General features: G+C 41.2%; 1 protein-coding gene across 1 annotated transcript in view; it reads left to right on the plus strand.

Moving 5' to 3' along the window:
• The window catches only part of KCMF1 (potassium channel modulatory factor 1), an 80174-nt gene extending 63210 nt beyond the window's left edge, over positions 1-16964 (plus strand). The window contains exons 4-7 of the mRNA XM_043468692.1: positions 4858-4959; positions 8259-8433; positions 10417-10699; positions 14855-16964. Coding sequence (XP_043324627.1) covers positions 4858-4959; positions 8259-8433; positions 10417-10699; positions 14855-15116 — 822 coding nt within the window. The 3' untranslated portion in view covers positions 15117-16964. The remainder of the gene's footprint in view (positions 1-4857; positions 4960-8258; positions 8434-10416; positions 10700-14854) is intronic.
• The last annotated feature ends 4603 nt before the right edge of the window (positions 16965-21567 follow it).

The following is a 21567-nucleotide window of genomic DNA, read 5'->3' on the forward strand; positions in this document are numbered from 1 at the left end:
CAAGCATTAACCAGGAGCACTGCTTCTAATACGTCGTGTGAAGTAGCGCTTTTTGAAGTCATCAGATTCTGGGAGTATAAAGCACTGATGGCTGTCAGCATAGTAAACTTAAAACACAGCCTCTGCCCACACACACCTTATGGCATGTCTAAAAAGCAAACTGGCTTTTCTGACACAACTGGAGAAAAATGCCAAAAGGAATCAGGATTTTGTGAATTGAGGTAGCCCTTGAGAATGGGTGTTATTTCAAAAAGTGGACAGAATGGGAAGGAATGGCATTACTTGGAGGGAAGAGACATGAAGCAGGATTCAGTAAGAGAAAGAATATGGTAGGTGGAGAGGATAGAAAGTCATTGATTGTTGCGGACTGGAGTGGGAAACAAAATCAAATATGCCAAATGGGGCCAGGTAGTAGAGAACCTTTAAAACCAGAGTATTTGTCCACTTGATCTGGTGGACAGTGAGTAGAAGTGTTTGCCCCAGTACCAAGGGAATGACCTTTCTCCACCCTCATGCCATCTCGGTTCTCAACTGGGAAGGAAAGGATAGCAGGGTTAGAGTGATTCTGTAGTTCTTTTGAAACATGATGAACTTAAACATAATGGTTATGTGGATGAACATGAATCCAGAAAGGGTTCGAATTTACCCTGAAGCGTTTGCTCCCTGTTATAGGTACATAATCGTCAGAGAAATGATGCCTCAGACACCCAGTGTCATCAGAAAGTAACAGTAGAAGTTGATGTAGGGAAATCACAGCCTTTGAACCCATATTCTCAAAAGGAAAATGTTTCTCATGGATCTAAAATTAGAACAGAAAAAGAAATCAAGCTTGTGATCCAGAAACCTAGTCAAGAAGTGCTGATTGCCAAGGCAGTTATTTCACTTAAGGCATTTGCTGTTGAGAAGAAGGATGGTGTCCCAGGATCTGAGATGAAGAGCAGAGTCAAGGGGTCTGGGAAGATGGTGCATCAAAGTGCATCGTCCTGCTGGTGAAGAAGCAGCCTGGCTCAGCAGGTGCTGAGTGATTTGGTGAAAGACCAGTTTCTCTAATGCTGCAGTCTAGGTTCCAGGTTATATGCTGGATCATAAGCAGTTTTTTTTTTTGGTTTTTTTTTAAGGCATTTTTCTGTAGCAGTAAACAAAATGGGCAAAAAACATATTGTGAAGTCTATCCAAAAAAGGGGAGGGAGAGAAGAAGAGAACTCACCACATCATGGGAACTTAACTCTTCCTCTCTTGTTTTAAAGCACTGAACAGAGCCAGACAGAGAACACCATCTGGAAGGGGTGTTCCAGTTCAAGAAAGAGGCTGGGGGAAATCCAAACTTGGTTTAGACTGGTTGCTAATTGTAGTGGGGGCTGGCTTAAAAGCTAGCTGATTTTATATATATATTTTTTTATGGACATAACCTGTCACAGGGAAAAAGATCTTGTAAATTCAGTAGTGACTTATAGCATTTTATCTAATGACTTCAGGAGGTGTGTTCTAGACACTGGTCACACAGGTGGCCACCCATGTTAAGGATCTGCACTGACTGGTCGCTCGCTGGCCATCATGCAGTGGGACCATATGGAAAAATGGAAACTCCGATATGTTTTTTGGCATGGGGTCTTAGCACATTGGTAGAGGCTCCCACAGGTGCTGCAGATACAAAGCAGGACTGATGGTGACTCAGTGGGAGGATGAAGCAAAGGGGGAAGAAGACTCTAGAGAAGGCAAAGACTGAGACTATCAAGGACGTTTGTGAATAAGGAGGTATGGGGTAGCAGGGGACAGCATTTGGTGTTTCACACAACAGGGTAAGTGTTATTTTGCAATACCATTGTATATTTAAGCAGTGTTTACCAAGCTCTCTAATTATAAACTAAGTGGGATCCTTGTCAAAATACAGATTCTCAAACCTAGAATCACTTTCTAGGCAGGGGTCTAGGAAACTCTATTTTTAACAAATGCTCCAGATGAATGATATCCTTAGCCAAGTTTAGGAAACACTTAGGCCAATTCAGTCAGCCTTAATGTCAGCAAATTGTTGTGATTTTTAAAAAAATTGTATTTTATTAAAGTATAGTTGATTTACAATGTTAATTGTCATAATTTTGAGTTGATGTAAATTAATGGACTTTTCTTGTCCTAGTGATAGGTACTTCTGTATCATGTGGCAGTAGAAGTATGATAAATATCAGTGTTGACAGACTCATAATTTTAGGGTTGGTAGCTTATCCTTTGTGTGGAATTTGCCTGTCTTGTAAAAAAATATTAGGTGCTGTCTTGGGGAGATAAAGATGCACTCAGAGATATGCTGCATTTGTGCCCCTGGGTGCACAGTGGCATCTGCCTCTTTCCATTCTCACCTCATCTCTGTTCCCACTTCACTCTTGTTTTTCCCTCTTCCTCTTGTTCCCTGCATTGTCTCAGAAAGTACAACCTTGAGTTACCAAAGTTTTTATCCTGAAACATGAGTTCGCTTGCTCAGTATAAAATGTGAAAACTTGCAAGGTAACCGGGCCTCTGGTCCCATCAACACTTCATTTTCCCTTCCAGGTCCTCATCTGAGTTAACTTTGTGTGACCCAAGGGTGGCGGCATCTTCCACTTGGTTCTCATCTAGTCTCCTGATTGTCCTGTGCCAGCTGCCGAGCTCGGTGACCCTTCCACCCCAGTGATTCTTTACCCCCAGTTACTAGGAAGTGTTTGTTTCTATTTTATTTTTCTCTGGATAGAGTGGACTGTATACCTTCATCCTGCCTTATCCCTATAGTAAAATCTAAGATTCTAAGTCACAGAACTGAAATTCACAGACAGTAGTATATGGAAGGATCTTGATTTTTCTTTCTGTTTTATATCTCTAACTCAAGGGTGCTTTTGTAGTTTGCAAGAGATTATCAGTCTTACTAGGACATTCCTAGTATATTTGGTATTTGTGCTTCCCCATTCTGTCTTCCTTCCAGAAATGCATGTTCTCAAGGAGACTTTTCTCACCTCAGTCCATTTACTTGCATCATCAGAGGACTGCAACTTCTGTAGCTGTCTTTGTGCAGTTCAGATTATGCGTAGATTTTATCTAAAGGCCAGTCTAAAGGGAAGTACCTTAGAAGGAAGATGCCTTCCTTTATTTTCTCTTTGGATAAAAATCTTATACGTGCAACTGGAGATTGTTTTTGCTTGTCTAAACCATGTTAATCTTTTTGCTTTTAACAAATCTGGTCACAGTTCCCACAAAGAAAGAAATCACCCTGTCCTGCATTTCTCAAAGAGTTTACAATCTGTAGACAAGGCAGAAACATGTGAAAAGTAAAATAAGTGTATCAGACTCTACCCCACAGTGTCACACAGCACAGGAAGCTACACAGTGAAAGCCAACTTTCTGGTAAGGAGAGAGTTGATCATCTGTAAACATAAACAGATCCAGTTGCTTTTCTCTCTGACACAGAGAAAAGGACTGCCTTTCAGCATCTTCTGGAAAAAGCATGAGCATGTCTGTCTGCTTCTTTCTCTCCTTTGCCTCAGAGGTACATCCCATCATGACCTCTCTCCTTCCTTTGCACGCTGTCATGCTTCCGTGTTTTTTCCCTGAGCATCTTTAGGTGTTCTTTAGGCTGCTTCTCAGAGTCCTGAGGCGGATCATCAGGACAGCTGACTGTTTGCACACTAGGAGGAGCCGGATCACAACCGTCTCCGGGACTTCTGATTTCTAGTCAGTAGAGATGGGGATTTGTGTTCGCTCAGGCTGGAGGAATCAGACTAGTTGTCTCCCCCCCATATCCTAGTACTGTCTCTTCAGGTCTCACCTTTCTCCTGCCACCTCCTCTGCAGCGCCTCTCCTTCGCCACTCTACAGAGAGCCCGCAGTAAGGTCAGGCAGGTGCCTGGTTTTACTCCCAGCGAGAGAACTTAGGCATATGACATATACAACGGCAGAGTTGAATCTCGTATCTTACCCTCAGCTCCCCTGTCCCTGGAGGGGCACAGGCCAAAGCCTTCCACCATCCAGGTCCTGGGCTCCCTTTGGTTGTGCTCCTTAGCTCAAGCCTTCCTTCTTGGCTCTGTTCTTTAAGGCTGAAGTTCATTCTTCAGGGCTTGGCTCCCACTTTTAGGCCATCATCTGTCCAGTTGGATCTCTGAAAAAGTAAGGGCCTCAACCCTGAAAATTCCATGTTTTTTCTGTCCTGCCCTTCTCCTGCCTCCTATTTCACCACCTCTGTTGAAACTGCTGTTTCAGAAACCACACTCCCAACCTCGCAAGCCTCCTCTGCTCTGATCACAAGCTTTTGTCCTACCTCTTATCCCTCTGGGAAATAAAGTTCTAAAAATTATCTCCACCCTCTCTCCCCCCTTAGAAGTCCCATTCATGAATTAATAGAGCATATTTGCATATTATCAGTTGTCATTGTCTGTCTTACTGTACCACATTCAGAGTGTTTAAGTTTGTGCAGTTGCGTTTTTAATAAGAGCTGTGCTATCTTGTTTGGTGATTGGCCCTCGAGTCTAGGTTACTTCAGGGAAGGTTGTGTCTCAGCGTTTGCCAGTCAGTCGGGGCTTGGGCATGAACGTGCACTACATGGCACACTGAGAAGCTTTTTGTGGAAAATGTTTTGCTAGACCACGCAGGCAGATGTGCCAGGGCTCCGACTTGACCTCTGTGTTTAGACCCGACAAGTGGTCTGCTTCTGTGGAAAGTCACCACATGCAGGCCTGTGGCTCTTGTTCAGCCTCCACGCTATACAGTAGTTCAGGATCTGCGGTATTTTTGCCTGGTTAAAACCTGGTCAAGGTAAAAATTACAATAAAATATTCATCCAGAAAGATACCTGATCAATGTTCATCGATAAGTAAATCTGCTTTCTCTGCTTTCATTTCAGATTTGTCCAATATGTGCAGCGTTACCTGGAGGCGATCCTAATCATGTCACGGATGACTTTGCAGCTCATCTTACACTTGAACACAGAGCCCCTAGAGATTTAATATCCTTTTGAGATGCAACAAGGGAAAAAGTTATTTGTAACATTTGTCATTGTGATGACTTTTAAGGGCAGTATTCCCAAGGAAAAAATTAACCTCCGAATTATCTTAGTTGATTTGACATTTTCCTAAAAGTGGTACAGTGTTGAAGTGCAATTTCTTATTTCTCTTTTCCCGAGCTGTGACCATTACATGAAAAGTGCTCAGTAAGTGAAATTCACTTGCTCATTATCTTCAGTTCTTTGCCATCAGGTTTATTATTTTTTTAAGACAGTTTGACTAGGTTACAAGGGTATTTTCATACAAAAGCGGAAAATGCTAATCCAAATTAAAGTCTAGTTAGTTCATTAACTGTATGGATGATGTACTTGCTCGCCATCCGTGTTATCTGTTGCCATAGTCTCTTATAGGCTGGAGGGTGGGCAGGTGTGCCCCGTGGGGCTTTCTGCCCATCTGAGTAGGACAGCATAAGGTCAGATCCAGTTCTAAATTTCTTTCCCACTTTGATTTCTGCTTCTCCTCCCAAGCCAGTCTCATGATGGTTCCTGACAGTATTCTCTGTACTCTCCAAGAGATTACTGGCCCACCAGAGTACATTTGTTTGTAGACTCGGTGCTTCTGGTTTCAAGTTATGAATTGTTTTTCTAAAGCTATCACCTGTTAACTTAGGACTGTGTGCTCATGGGAAGGTTTTAGTGTTCATTGCAGTCTGAAGCAATCAAGAGCTAATCATAACCTTTCTCCCTGACAGACTTCATTCTGATACCTTTACTTGCCTCCTGGCAGTCACAAGACAACCTTAGACTTGGTGTTCTGTCCTTCAGCTCTCAACCCTTGATCACAGAATGTAATTTTCTTATTAGAAATTTGACCCTTTAGAGTTTGGGGGAAGATAAGTGGAAACTAATGGAAAGTTTCCCTGGTGGCTCAGATGGTAAAGAATCCGCCTGCAATGCAGGAGACCAGGGTTCAATCCCTAGGTCAGGAAGATCCCTTGGAGAAGGGAAATGGCAGCCCATTCCAGTATTCTTGCCTAGAGAATCTCACAGAGGAGCCTGGCAGGCTGCAGTCCGTGAGGTAGCAGAGAGCTGGACATGACTGAGCAACTAACACTTTCACTTTCAAGTGGAAACTACTGGAAAGATAAAGCTATGGAACCTTCCTGAGAAATAAGATCAGCCTGGTCTGAGCCACCCTGGGGCAAGTACTAAATGAACATAGGAGCCCACTCTTCCTCCCTCCTGAGTGCAGGGGACACTAAAAGCAAAATGAAGAAAGCAGTGCTTACTTACTTTTTGTTTCTCCCAAGAGAACGTGAAAACCCAAATGGGTCAGGAATACTTTTAGCCTGTTAGTTACTTCCCATTTTGTATAAAAAAATTCTGTAACAATACCCAGAAGAGTTATACTTGATCCATTCTTCACTCCATCTTCATGGAGAAGCTAGGCAAAAAATTTTAAAACACTGTGCCATTATCCTGCACTTCTCCAGCAGGTTCAAGGACCTCTAGTGCAATCAGCATCCATTCAGTAGAATGTCCCATGTCATCCACATCCATTTTTTGTAGATGTGTATGAGTCTTTCATTACCAAGAAAAAATAAATTATGTAAAATATGAGAATAAGAGAAGTCATGTGCTGCATTTTAGATTACTAGCAACTATTATCTTTAAATTCTAGAAAGTAAAGTGTTGGCATAGCAGTTTTCCTGGAAATATAACTAATTTGTCAAGTTTTTCAAGTGCCACTATGTGATAATTTTGTTTGACACAAGAGAGTGACTTTTTCTAAGCCTCTTTGTAACCAGGCTTTTTTTTTTTTTTTTTTTGCTACTTTTATAGAACTCTTCCTAAAGTGTACTTTTTATTATTTTATTTTTTTAAATTTTTTATTTGTTTGGCAGAGCTTCCCTGATAGCTCAGCTGGAAAAGAATCCGTCTGCAATGCAGGAGACCCCGGTTGTGTCGGTCTCAGTAGTTGCAATGTGGGCTTAGTTTCTCTGAGGCATTTGGGATCTTAGTTCCCCAACCAGGTATTGAACCTGTGTCCCCTGCAGTCCAAGGCAGATGCTTAACCACTGGACCACCAGGGAAATCCCTGAAGTGTACTTTTTATACTTTTACAAATAAAGTGTGATTATCATAACATCCCTTTCTGTAGAGCCCAAGCCTATGTCATGAATACCACGAAAGAGTGTGCATTATGGCTGCCCACCCTGTGCCCACATGACTCCTGAACTGGGAATCCAGCACAAAAGTTAGCCTGCATTAAAAGTAGCTGTTCTGTTGGCTGCTTTGTTTGTTTGTGTTTGGGGAATTTTTTTTTAATTGGTGTATAGTTGATTTACAATGTTGTGTTAGTTTCTGCTGAATAACTAAGGAAATCAGTTATACATATATCCCTTCCTTTTTAGAATTCTTTTTCTATGTATTGGCAGCTTCAAAAGAAAATCTCTTCTGCTATAACATGTGGCTCCCCTGGTCCCCCCTCCCCTCCCCCTCCCTGTATACTCACACTTGCCTGTGTAGAGACACAATGTTGTCTTCACAAGTTTTGGCTGCTGTTTGCTTCTCAGGACTTTCTTCAGTTTAACTCACACACATGTGTATAAGCTGGTTTGACTTCTTGATAAATGTGCTGTTAACTCTCTGTGTGTCCACTTAACACAAGAAATTCAAATCTAGTTTTCTGCTTAACAGCAGTATTGGCAAAAAAAAAAACCCAACACATTGACAGATTAAAACTGATAGCTGAAAGGAATCTTTGACTCCTGAAATTTAAATTATTTGTACTATTCCTTTATCATTACAGATGGTCACTGAGATTTGATTAGCCTGTATATTAGCACTACTCTCACCAGATATAAAAACTGATGGTTATTATTTGTGGTTACTGTGATATGAATGTATATGGGTTCGGGAATATTTCCCTCTGGGTATCTGACCAGGTGGTACCTTTCACTTTGTCAGATGATGTTAACTCTAGCCCTTGTACCTGGAACCTAGGAAGAAACTTCTTCCCATCTGGAGAAGCTTTTTTTTCTCTTTGAAAACACACACACATATACAATATATACATACAGTATACACATATGTTGCTTTATATTCCCATGTCCATTTTTAGAGTTAATAGCCTTCATAGACATAGTTGTGCCATTCGTATTCTAAATGTACTGTTTTAAAATGCTTACAATTTGGGAAGTCTGCGTGCTTATCTTGCAAGGGCTCAAGTGACTTCTTTTATATATGTATTTTATTCTTACTATGAAATACCTGAGTCCTTTTCTTAACCTTGGAGTTATGATGAGTCGAGCGGTGTCCGACATGTACGTAGAATGTTTCACCCTGGCCGGGGGTTAGGAGGTCCTCGTGCGCGCAGATCAAACATGCACTTTACTAGCAGTTCTACTGGTGGACTTTCTTCTTCTCAGAGTTCATATTCTCCAAGCAATAGGGAAGCCATGGATCCTATAGCTGGTAAGTTAGTTTCACATCCTTAAAGGAAATGGCTGGAGATGGGGGGCTTCCTTTAAATTTGGGGAGTAGGATTTATGTCTCAGTCTCTCATCACACTTCTGTGTTCCTTGACAAAATTCCCTGAAATTCTAAAAAGTGTAAAATATGTTTAAAGTAGACCATGTGGGGAATTCCCTGGTGGTCCAGTGGTTAGGACTCGGTATTCTCACTTCTGAGGGCCCAGGTTCCATCCCGGATCCTGCAAGCCACATAGCAAAAAAATAAAATTATTTTTAAAGTCGAGTAGACCACGTAAAGTAATTCATACTACTCTGGCATTTCTTTAAGTACTTAGAGGTTTAAAATGATAAGGAACGTCTGTGTTCTATTTGTGACCTTCAATGAAACCCAAGAAAATCATAGAAGATTTCAGAGTTGAAAGACCTCCAGAATTCTGTGGTTCAACCTCCTTCATAAGCAGACAGATAAGAAAACTAATTGACAAGACTAAAGAAATAAGCTCTTCTCAAGGAATGAAGTCAAGTAGAAATGTTTTGTACTTCTCTTAATTTGAGAATTATATTGTTATGAAACATTCATGTTCTAATAGCTTGGGAAAGTCTTACTTAAAAAAGTGATTTGAACATGTAATTTGTACCTGGATCTAATACATGGCCAACCTGGACAACTGGCAGCAGAGCACAAGGTTTGACAGTCAAAATGTCAGAAGTAGTAGCCAGAGACCCTGAAAGACACGTCAGCACAGGTAGGCATTAAGAGTCCAGGAGCCTGTGCAAGACCAAAATGTGTGCACACAGTGGGATTTGTACCTGAAATGTGGCTAGTGTAAATCTGTCACCAAAAGTACGCACAGTGTTACTCGTAGAATCTACTCTAAATTATGAGATATTCAGTGTAAAATCTAATTCCAAATGTGCCTTGGGCGTTTGGATGTACAGAAGCCCCAGAAAAACTTGAGTTAGGGATTTTAAAAAACACTGCTTCATCCAAAAGGAATATATTTACCTGCTGTTTTTGGTAGCAGGCTCTAAACCTTAACTGATTTCTGGAGGCAAAATTCAAAATTGAGACATTTTCTCTGTTCAGTTTTTTTCTGTCAGTGAAAATTATGTTAATAATGGACTAAATGAAAAAACGGTCTTAAGAACCTCAGGGATTAAACAACAGTGAGCAGTAAGGCAGAAACCTGCCCCGGAAATGAGTTTTAATGATGAAAAGCTTTGCCAGCCTGGGAATGTCCAAAAGGCAGCCATCAACTCCACATAAGCCGTTGGGAGAAGGCAGGTGCTGCACCTCCCTTAGCTGAGAGGCTCCCAGTGAGCACAGCCTTGTGCAAACAGTAGTCTAAATAAAACAGGCTATGCGACTGAGAGCCAGTCAGCCTCAGCGGTCGTCACTGCAGCAGTGCCCTGTGACTCTGAGAGAGCAGTCCCAGAAGGTTCGAGAGAAAGAAGGCAGAGCGACCACAGTGAGAAATGATGCCAGTCTCTCTCTCGGATTTAGTTCTGAGAGTCATTCAATCATTACATCAATGTTGGAGTGCCTGCTATGTGTCAGGCACTGTTCTAAGAACCAGGAAAGCCATGAGCAGTAGACTTGATCCCTGCTTTCTTGGAGGTCACATTGAGAAGGTTTCTATTATGCTTAGACCAGTGGATGAAACACCTTAAATACTAAATACCAAGAGAAAGTATAACTAAATCAACCCATTATGCAAACAACTGAAAAACCAATTTGCTGTGTTTCAATTAGAAAGAATTATATGTGAGCTAATAGTCATATATATGTTTACATTTCCCTCATGCAAGTCCCACCTCCAGAAGGCATCCTAAAAGGTAGTAAGCTCCAAGCTGAGACTGTATGTTGCCCCAGGTGACCTTCCCATTGATGATCGCTTTGACTGTTCGTCTGGTAAAGGATGATGGTAGCGTTTTGTTTTTCTCCTACTGCACGGGACATTAGTGTCTTCGTTTCCTCTGGCAGAGCTTTTATCCCAATTGTCGGGGGTGAGGCGTTCTGCAGGAGGACAGCTGAACTCCTCTGGCCCGTCCGCCTCTCAGCTCCAGCAGTTGCAAATGCAGCTGCAGCTGGAGCGGCAGCACGCGCAGGCGGCCCGGCAGCAGCTGGAGACCGCCCGCAGTGCCACCCGGCGCACCAACACAAGCAGCGTCACCACTACAGTCACGCAGTCCACAGCCACGACCAGCACGGCGAACACGGAAAGCAGTCAGCCAGCGACCCAGAACTCCCAGTTTCTTTTAACAAGGTAGTTCATTCATTAATGTGACTTCGAGAAGTATTTTGTTAGCACTGCAGTCTGAGATGACCTTTGCTGTTTTGTCCTTATGTGTGTTCTTAAAGCCTCGACCTTTGCTCAGACCTTTAAAACTCACAGAAATCTAATCAAAATCTGAATTCAGTATTGCCTCAAAAATAAGAAAAATAATTGTTTACTTTAGGTAAACTGGGCTTCCCAGGTAGCACTAATGGTGATAGCCCAGCTAAGGAATCCGTCTGCAATGCAGGAGAGCCTGGTTTTAATTCCTGGGTTGGGAAAATCCCCTGGAGAAGGAAATGGCAACCCACTCCAATATTGTGCCTGGAGAATTCCATGGACGGAGGAGCCCGGCAGGCTTTACAGTCCATGTGGTCGCAAAGAGTCAAGACACAACTAGGCAACTTTCACTTAGATCAACTATGAATGCTGATAACCGTGTTCTATCAGTATCTCATCATCTGATAGGAATTTCCTTTCCTGCATTGCCCATAAAACGTAAACACAGTATCATCACATATATGGGACGTGTTAGGTATAGTTACTGTCATAATGAACACTGCCTTCCTTTTATAGCCAGTTTGAGTCTGCTCTGAAATACCCCAAAGTACAAGAGAAGATTTTATAGTGGTGGTTTTCTTCTGAGAATTTCTAAAGAAGTGGAATTTAAATGTTTGTGGTTAGCATACACAAAAGTAACTGTCTTAAAAAATGGTTTAGCACAGTGTAAAAAATACTTAGAACACACAGTAAATGGCTCTGCTGAATGGAATAGAGTTCATATTTGTTCTGAAAGCTACCATTAGCAACTGAATATGTTCCTCTGCCGAGACCTCATGGGCATTTTATGTGACTTTTAAAAATAAAAGAATTTTAGAAAGAGCAGTGATGAGTAGACACAGGGTCAGCAGATAATGAACCTGGTTCTGATTTGGACTTTTAGTGGAATAAATAGGAATATAAAGTAAAAACTGCAAAAGGAAGAAAATTAGTGGAATATAGCAGTTACCTCCAAAAAGTAATGTGACAGATGTTAGAAGAAAACATTATTTCCATGTATATTTCTTTTATCTCATGCTTTTAAACTTCTTTTGTTAATACAGTGGCACATGTGTATAGTTGTAAATAATATATTGTGGATGCAGAATAAAAAATACTTGCCAATTCCTGCAAATAGGACCCCTGTCAAGAGCCCCAGCTTTTACCAGTTTGGACCTTAGGCAAGTCACTTTACTTCTCCAGACTATCATTAAGTTCTATCTTAATATCCCTTGAGTTTTGCCTCATTTGAGGGAGAATTGTTTTGAGGATGAAATGGGAGCATTGGTATGTGTATGCCCTAGTTCAATGTCTGGAATATAATAAAGGCCCAATTAACAGTATTTACTATCATTTGTTACGGATCTAAGAAGGAAATTTCAAATGAGAAGTTTACCTTTGGATTATTTATGTAAAGTGAGTAGCTATGCCTGATTATTACCAGAAAATGTTGCTTCAGCATAGAGCAATCACAGAGCCACAGGTGGATCCATCCTTCTGCCACATAACTTAGCAGTACGGACTGACAGACTACAGGCTTCCAGCTTGTCAGGTTGGGTACCAACCTCAGAAAGGAACCCTACCAGTGTGTTGTCTGGTGCGGGTTCACTGACCTGTGGGTGGAATGAATGTCCTGTCCCACTGCCCTTCGGAAGAGACATCTTCCACCTCTGTTCCACTCTGGTTTTATTTTGTTTTTGGAGCTCCAGCCTCAGTGAGCTTGATCTGGGGCTTTTCTCTGTGCAATTATTCTGCACCACCCCCAGCCCCACAACCAGGGAATAGTACAGGGGCCTCTGAGTGCTCTCCTTAGATCCTGGCGGTAGCTTCTGGAAGGCCCCCTTCTGTCATCTGATCCTGTGCATTGCATAGTACCTAGGAATTGATAGACCACTTTCCACATCTTTCATTGTGTCATTAAATTCTGACTCAAGGTTTATCTTAAGGCAGCATTTCCTCCAAAATATTTCCCTGGAACTTTGTATAGTCTAAGAAATAATTTTAAATAGTTATTTATGTTCAAGATTTTTTCCTGGCGAATAAGCTTGGGCAAAACTAAGTGACAAAAATAGTTTATCTACTGTTGAGCGTCTTCCAACTGCAAATAAATAAATGTGCACACTGAGAATCTTCAAGGCCAGGAGAATGGCTGTGACATTTCCAAGTGGAAATCCTTGTCACTGGCCCACAACTGTAATGTGATACATGTGGGGCTCCAGCCTTGTCTTTGGTCTGTTTGACTGGGGGCAATTCCTGTTCCCATTGTCTTGGAATTGATGGTGCAACAGTTTCTTTGGGATCCAACCGTGGTGGATCTTTCAGAAACCAGCCGTGTAAGTGCCTATGTCAGATTCCAGTCTCTGGGCAGTGGAGTCAGCTAGTTTTGCTCACCCCCAATCTGAAGCTTCTTACAAGCTTTGCAGTTACTTCCAGATCCCAGATGAAGATTGGCCCACCAGGAAATCTAGCCCTAGTGCTGTTTTTATCTCCCCCACCCCTTCAGGAGTGAAATATATTCTCAGTTATTTCTTAAAAATCAAAACTGTAATGTTAGAATTACATGATTTCCAAAGGTTGGGGGGCCTCAGCCTGCATGTTTCTAGTTTGCCTGTTTGCTATGTAAATAGTTGCCTCTGCATCTTTTCTCTTTATAACAGGTTTGACTTCAGTTTATTTTTCTTTTTAACGCTTTTTCCAAAACTGAGAACGTGGAATGTACTTCATTTCTTAGCAGTTTCAAAGCTTTGATTGAGAATATGTAGCCTATTGCTCAGTCTCCTCTTTCAGTATATACTCTCTTGTATCCTTAATTTGGTTTTAATTATAAATGTCATCAGTCATTTCCTTTCAGTGTGGATCTAATGTCCTTACTTTCCAGAACCTTTTGTGTTCTTGCAGTTCTGAAATTTAGATCTTTTGTTTTCTGAGCCATTAATCTAATGGTTGAGTGGTTTGAACTTGATAGCTGTGAGATTTTTGAGCATCATTTAACCTCTTCAGTTTCTTCTTCCCATAAATTGATAGTAATGAAAACTAACTTGTAGGATTAGAAGAGATTATCCATACAAAAAACACTTAAAGCCCATAGTGAGTGTCCAGCACATCTCCTCCGTTGCTACTTTGAGATGCCCCCATGCCTTCCAGCCTAGGTGGACTGCAGAGAACAGGTGCCAGGTGCAGGTGAGCATGGGCTCCAAGTGCACCTGGCTGCCCCTGGGGGTCGCACGTGCCTGCTGGACCTCCCTTCACTGTTACCATCTTCCGGTTTGGCACTTTTCCTACCCCAGTGCTTCAATCAGTTTCCCTTTCTTTCTTGGACACTAAAAAATGTAGATAAATAAATTTAGCAATGAAACTAACCAGGATATTGCCTAAGTCATTTAACAGGTTAGTAATAAGAACATGCTAATATCTGTCCCGTCTCCGTGTTGATGAACCAGGTTTCCCAGCATGACACAGGTCTCAGAAGTGTATGTGTCAGTTGAGCCATTATAAGTCTCAGGGTCAGCCTTGTTACAAGGTCCTTGGTAGGAGAAACGTAGGTGCACACGTACATGCTTGTGCACGTGTGTGTTTGTACATGTGTGTTTGCCCTCTCATGCTCCTGGACGTGTCTTTATTTCAGAAGAATTAGGTAGAAATAATAGAGAAAGGCCAAGAGAACTAGGATTTATTTTCAGTTGACTATTTTAGTCGCTATAGATTTTGTTTTTGGGACCAGTGTTGCTACTTTTCCTCTTTTTACTACCAACTGGTGAAATTCTGGTTAAGGAAATTACTACTTCCCCAAGCATCTAATCTGTTAGAAATTTTGTTTTCCTAGAAGATTTTTCACCCCGTTTTCTCTGTAGGGAGTATGAGAAGTCCAAATGTGTTTCTTCTCATTGAATCTAATTAAAGCATAGATTTGCACCTCAGGGTAACAGTATTGTTACAAGTGTGGGGAATTCACAGCCACATAATTAAGGAGGTAAATTAGAGCAGGGTATTCCAATAATATGTCTTAGACTCTGTGGAGCTCGCATGATGTAGGACATTGTAGAAACTGACCATGCCATTGTTCCTTGACTTTTTACCAATGAGATCTTTTCTTTTTAATTTACACAGGTTGAATGATCCTAAAATGTCTGAAACAGAGCGCCAGTCCATGGAAAGTGAGCGCGCAGACCGCAGCCTCTTTGTCCAAGAGCTCCTTCTGTCCACTTTAGTGCGCGAAGAGAGCTCGTCCTCAGACGAGGATGAACGGGGGGAAATGGCAGATTTTGGTGCTATGGGCTGTGTAGATATTATGCCTTTAGATGTTGCTTTAGAAAACCTAAATTTAAAAGAGAGTAATAAAGGAAATGAGCCTCCACCACCTCCTCTTTGATGACATCCCAATTCGCAGACAATGTCCTCTGTGCTGTATTTGCCAATGAAAGTGGACAACAACTATCTTGGGTTTGTTTGGTGATTGTAATTTCAGGTCTGTCACTCTTGTTACATTGTGTACATTCAAAAAGGAAGAGAGAAAAATATATATGATAATCATTTCCACTTAACTAATTTTTACTTCTAGCAGGTAAATGTAGGTAGCAGTGCAGGGGTGATCTCTGCTTCCTGCACCCTGACATGCAGAAGGCTCTCGTAATACTCCACATTCAAACTGAAGAGGAAAATGGAAATCTCTAATGAAGCTGCTGTGTGTATTTATGAATATTAATGAATAAAAACTGCTTGGATGGTTTACCTTAACTACTGCATGAGGTTTTTTGCAGCGTGCATGAGTTTTAGTGACCTTGTTATTTAAGAAATTTAAATACAAGGAGTAAAACTTAAAGCAAACATAAAAGCCCAAAGCTTTCCCAAACATTATTCAATGGTTACGAGGCAAAAGAATCCCTTGAGGAAGTAGCTTTTGAATAATGTCTGCCTGAATCACCTTTCTCTGTGTGCCTCCTCCGCACAAGCCAGCTCTGCAGTGGAGCCTGGGGTCGCAGCCGGTGTCGCTCCGCCCTGTGTGACTGTCCCGTCGCCCTGTCAGTCATCTTCCGTGTGGAGCTCAGCCTGTCTTAACTCATCCGTAGAAGATACACCAGTACAGCTGCTGTGGGAATCTGCTGCAGGCATCTGTGTGTCCTGAAAACAAGTCCTGTTCTCTTTGTTTGAAAAGTTCTTTTTGTGGTTGTTGAAAATTTTTTTCAATTGTTAAATATGTTCTATTCAGGTGTAGATGAATTTCATTTATTCACTGTTCAACAAAGTTAACCTGGATTATGTTGTCTTTGTTTTTGAAAATCTCACCTTCTCAATCATATGTTGCGTTATTTATGTATTTGCTTCATAGTTTTGCTGAGACAGATCAGTATCAGGGGAGCTTTGAGGATTTGCCTTCCCAGACTTTGTCAATATATTACAACCAAATTCTTAATGCTAACTTTAGCACCTTTTTATTTATTGGGTTTTTTTTTCAAGCATAAAAAGTAAAGCCTTTTAATTGAATCATGCCACCTATATGCCTATATTATTAATCCTATGTGTAAAAAAAAAAAATGTACAGCTTTTTTGGGTTTGTTTTGGGGTTTGAAGGGGCCGGGATATTTTTTATTTTCTGTTCCAGTTTTTGTGCATAGACTTTCACAATAGCTCCAAGGCAGGGACAGTGGGTTTGGGGGTCGGGAGGGGCAGTTTTTGGAATGTAAATTTAGGACTTTTAAAAAAGGTGCGCACAGCTTCTGATAAATTTATAACTAGACTTAACCTAATCATGTCTTGTTCCAGAGCTCTGTCTCCTCTGAGCCCTTCCCTCCATCTCCCCTCTCTCCTCCCATCTGTGTTTCTCTGTTTCTTCAACAAGCATACAGACTCGAGCACCCTCCGGTGTTCTCCTGAGAACTGTGAAGTCCATGCTCATTCAGATGTAACCAAAAAAGATGTCACCCCACATTTCTTAAAAAAAAAAAAAACAACTGTGGCTTCTCCTCCTCTGAAACTTCAGCCTCCAACAATTTCCAGATACCCTAGCTTTGTTTTCTTAAGTCTCTGTGATGGAAAATGTTTTAAAGGAAAATTTACACAGGCTTCTGGTTACACTAGAAGTCCAGTCCAGTAGGATTTTTTTTTTTTTTTTCAATCGGTTGTTAAGACGTTTCCAAAACCAGTTTTCAAGCTGTGGTCTTTTCACACACATCTTCTGCACATACGTCACACATTTCAATAAAGCATTTTCAAGACTGTTGGCCATTTGGATTTCTTTGGTGTTGGTGAATTAGCCTAACCATTATTCAGAGATTATGTATCTCTAACCTAGTTTTTTGTTTTTGTTTTTTTTTGTTATTTTCATGCTTGACTTTGGAGGTCCTGATTTTGTATGAATGCATTACTTTGGATGTGAGAAATAGAAATTGTCAATTATGTGCTTTCCCCTTTCTGCACAAATTCTGGGAAAATGTAAGATCCTTCCTTTTTTTTAAACATGGTTTGAGGGAACAGCTGTTAAGTCCAGTCAGGGCAGTTTAATTTAACTTAGATGATCAATTTGACACTTCAGAAGACCTAAAGGTTCATAAAATTCCATCTCATACAGAATACTGTATATTATTTTTTACCAGATATTTTACAAATACCTCACCTCATCCTGTATGTAATCAATAATAATGTATTAGGGTAGAAAGACACAGATTATCAATATAAAAAATATATTTAAGCCCTTCAAATTCTTGTGTCCTTTTCTTTAGTTTCTTAACTAACATCGTATTATTGGAATTACTGAATAAAAATAATTGCGAAGACTGTGATGTAGAGGAGAGAAGATCAATATACCATTGTTTATCTTGGCTATGGCTTCAGGTTTCTAAGATCCTGAGTTCTGAGAGGTTTTGGTTTGGTTGAGTTTTGAGTGAGTTGTCTAGCGTGTAAGTTTGTAAGTGTTCTGCAGTGCTTGTCTTTACTTCCTGTATGGACATCATCTAAATCTTTCTGCTCAAGATACTCTGGGAAGAAATTTAACGTCATGATTCTTATAGAACACTTTTCTCCCCCACCCCCAAAAAAAACTAGTGAAGAGGAAGACCTGCAGGGGAAGTTGAAACTATATTTGTTTCTATTTCTGTGTAATATATGGACTAGAATATACTGTGTTTTAAGAATCCAGAAGTAATTCCTGTTAAAGTGTAACTGTGGGTAGGGATTCTTGGGCTTCCCACTCCTGGATATTTAATCACTGAGAACAATGGAATTTTGGAATTTGACTGAAATAGTAGAATCTACCTTATGACGTACTCAGGTAGTTTTCATTCATTTAGTTTTCTAAAATACTAAAGCTCTCTTGAACAAATAGAAATGCCTGTGCTTTTATGACCATGGTCATAAGATACAAGTTCTATGATTGGTTACAGTGAAATATTTGGATTTGTATTTAGATTGTATCAGTCTTTTGTTTATTTTCTTTTTAAATCACAGAGTTGAAGCCTAGGTTATGTAGTAGATTCTTATTTCATTTATAATTAGACTCAGGCAATATAAGAGAAGGCCTCTTTCCCAATGAACGACCCACAAAGAAATGTAGTTTAGGAAAGCAGATTCCATTACAGTCCATTACTAGACTAACAGAAACAAGACAAAAATCCATCCGTTCCATTATCCTCCCCCCAGTTTTTTCCCTCTTGATACTTGAGTTTTCAATGACATACAAAGAGATTTTATAATAAGCCTCTTTCTGGTCTGTGGGCCATAGTTAAAAGTAAGGAGTTCCAGAGTTCTCTCGATGGCGCCTCATAACAAGTGATCCACTTGTGTATTTTACTCCATGGCTCTTGGAAGCCTCACAGACTTCAGAATCTCATAGCTCTTTTTAAGGCTATATAAGGAAAGGTGGTCAAGAGGAAAGATAGTGGGAGGAGGTGGTTGGCGAAAGGGGGTCTTCTGAATGAAGTCCCAGCCACTGGAAGTGGGAAAACAGGTAAGTGTACTGTAACTGGAGTCTCATATGGTTAGCACAGTAATGGGTGAAAAACTATCTGAGTGTAACAGAGTGAGTGCTAGAAGCTGTTTTAACAAGTGTATCTGTTTTGTAGCATGAGAGAGCTGCCATGTCTCCCTTATTTGCAGACACAGTTTTGGAGGTACATGCAAAATTGGTTTCGTGTGCAATAAGTAAAATGCCAGGTATGAAACTTTCCCAGAATTATATGCTAAAGTTGGTGTTAATTCTGGCACAAGGGTCAGGCTTTCCCATGGTCTTATTTATTGGGGAGGGGGGGGCCAGGGGATCAGGGAACCTTTGCCATGCGGCTTGCAGGATCTTAGTTCTCCAACCAGGGATTGAACCTGGGCCCCGGCAGTGAAAGTGATGAGACCTAACCACTGAACTGCCAGGGAACTCACTCCCTGCTCTTTTTTGAAGTTCCACTGGGCACTTAAAAACCCCAAATAGCTCTCTCCCTGAGACATGGTTAACTGAAGCCCCAGGTCCAGGCTGAGGTGGAGAGAGGTTTAAGTTGGAACATAAGATGGAGCAGCAGTTTGCAGACTTTCCGGTCATTTGTAACAATGTTATAAGATTCTTTGGCTTTTAAACATGGCCTTAAATTCATAACAGTATCCCAAAGCCAAGTTTAGATGACTTTGTTTCTCAGAATAGTATAAAACTCTAATTCCTTGTGCCCATTGACCTCAACCATGCCTAAGCAGTGCTTTGGCTTTGTTTCTGATTAGTACTCTGATTTCCAACCCATCTCTCTCAAGTAATTGTTCTATAAATAAATAACATGAGCTTGGAAAGTTCCTTCTTTAAGGAACCCTACAGCAAGCCTTCATAATTTGGTTAGCAGATTCAAATATGAGAGATTATTCATCTCAGGCTGGTCCAGAACATGACATCTTAGTTGCTATCAAGTGGGTAGTGCCTTGGCTAGCCACCTCAAATTGCAAAGAACAATCCTCCCCTCAAGGTTTCAGGTCTCATAAAGTCAGTAGACCTTTACAGCAGTAGTAAAAGATGATTCAAAAAAAGAAACCCTTGAGTATGATTTTGTATCCCTGGTTAGCTGTTCTTGGTGTACAGATTGTGCACAAAAGTTGAATGTGTGTGTCTGACCTGAAGCCCTGTGGGCCAGGTGTGCACACACCCTCCTAGAGTTGCTTTCCTCAGACCTAGACTGATGAGTTGTAGTCTGAAGAATTCACTGATCCCTTATGAACCACCAGGAACCTAGTGCTTTTGCTTTGCAGACAGTGGGTGTGGCCTGCTCTGTCTGCATAAACCACCATCACCCCGTCTTCTCATTCATACATACTTACTGAGCTCTCAGTGGGTCCAGAGCTTTGGTCTAAGCCTAAGCATAATTTACAACTTGTAGTTTTTACAGATGTCCCCCCGTAAGAGGATTCTTCAGAAATGATCCTACAAGAGTCTTCCTCTATTGGGAGTGTTTTCAAAGGTCACCAAGCCTGTTGCATTTGGTAGAAAAGGTGACTGGTCTGATCTGGTGAGTGAGCTACTCCTTGAAATCTTGTTGTCAGACTGGAGTGAGTGTGTTTAGAACCCTGCTTTAGACAGGATTTGAAAGCTAAAGTGTTAGTCACTTCAACCCTGTCTGACTCTTAGAGACCCTGTGAACTGTAGCTCACTAGACTCTTCTGTCCTTGGAGTTCTCCAGGCAAGAATACTGGAGTGGGTTGTCATTCCCTTCTCCAGGGGATCTTCCCAACCCAGGGATTGAACCCAGGTCTCCTGCATTGCAGGCAGACACTTTTCCTTCTGAGCCACCAAGGAAGCCCAAAGCTGCACAAAAACAGTTGGGACATCCTATTCTGTAAGCTTGGATGAAGTCCCAGCTCCCTCCTTTTAGATCTTTTGACTGCAGATAAGAGATTTAAACACTTGAGGTAGAAGCAGTAATATTCTTAAGGTAAGATTTTGCAGTACTCCTAAATCAGCAAGTGTGCCAGACCAACTAGGAAGCAGGCCTCAGCCATGCTTTCTTCAAGTTGATTTCATAGGTTTTTTACACCCTAGTCACATAAGCTGTTCTAGCCAAGCACAACTCTTTTGTGACCATATGGATTGTAGTTCTTTACCACTAATGCCACCTGGAAAGCCCCAACAGGACACTAGTTTCACCAATAAAAAGCAACGTTTTGGGATATACAGCATGCTAATGAAAGTTCGCTGCTTCACAAAAAAAGAGCTTGAGTGGACCCAAATGAATGTCGGCGACCATGTTCACTGACAACTCTGAATTAAAAGTTTTTAAGTAAATTACACTGTAACAGGCTCCCAGACTAATTTACACTGAATCCTTATATGGATTATCCTTTATAACATCATCACTTGGTCACCCAGCTTATCTGTGTTCTGATTTGAATACATTTTGTGGTACATATATATAAACAAACTTTGTGTTATACACAGCACTTTTCATTTCCTTCATGGTGGAGCTTCAGTGACTGTGTTACTCCCATCTTCACGTAATGCTCAACAACAGACATGGTGATACCAGTGTTTTAACTGTTCTATAGGGAACTTTTGTAGTTTAAAATGCCCCAATGGATCTCTTATTCTTGGCCCTCTCTGCTTCCTCTCCTATCTCCTCTGTCTTCCATCTATGTGTGTGTTTTGTTAGTGTTGCCAGTGACCCCTGAGGTTATAGCTCCATTTGCCTGCAGAATTTTCAAGGACCCACCCAAGTTACCCTAAGACCCATTGCCGATGGCACTTGGGATGACCATGAAAACTGCTGAGCCAGAGAGGGGAAGGTGGGGCCTCTGCTCAGTCCAGACAAGGACCTTGGAGTAGTTACAGGCTCACAGCCTCACAGGACAAGTGAGACAACAGAGAC

The sequence above is a fragment of the Cervus canadensis genome, chromosome 5 (assembly GCF_019320065.1).
Source record: "Cervus canadensis isolate Bull #8, Minnesota chromosome 5, ASM1932006v1, whole genome shotgun sequence".
NCBI classification, from domain to species: Eukaryota; Metazoa; Chordata; class Mammalia; order Artiodactyla; family Cervidae; genus Cervus; species Cervus canadensis.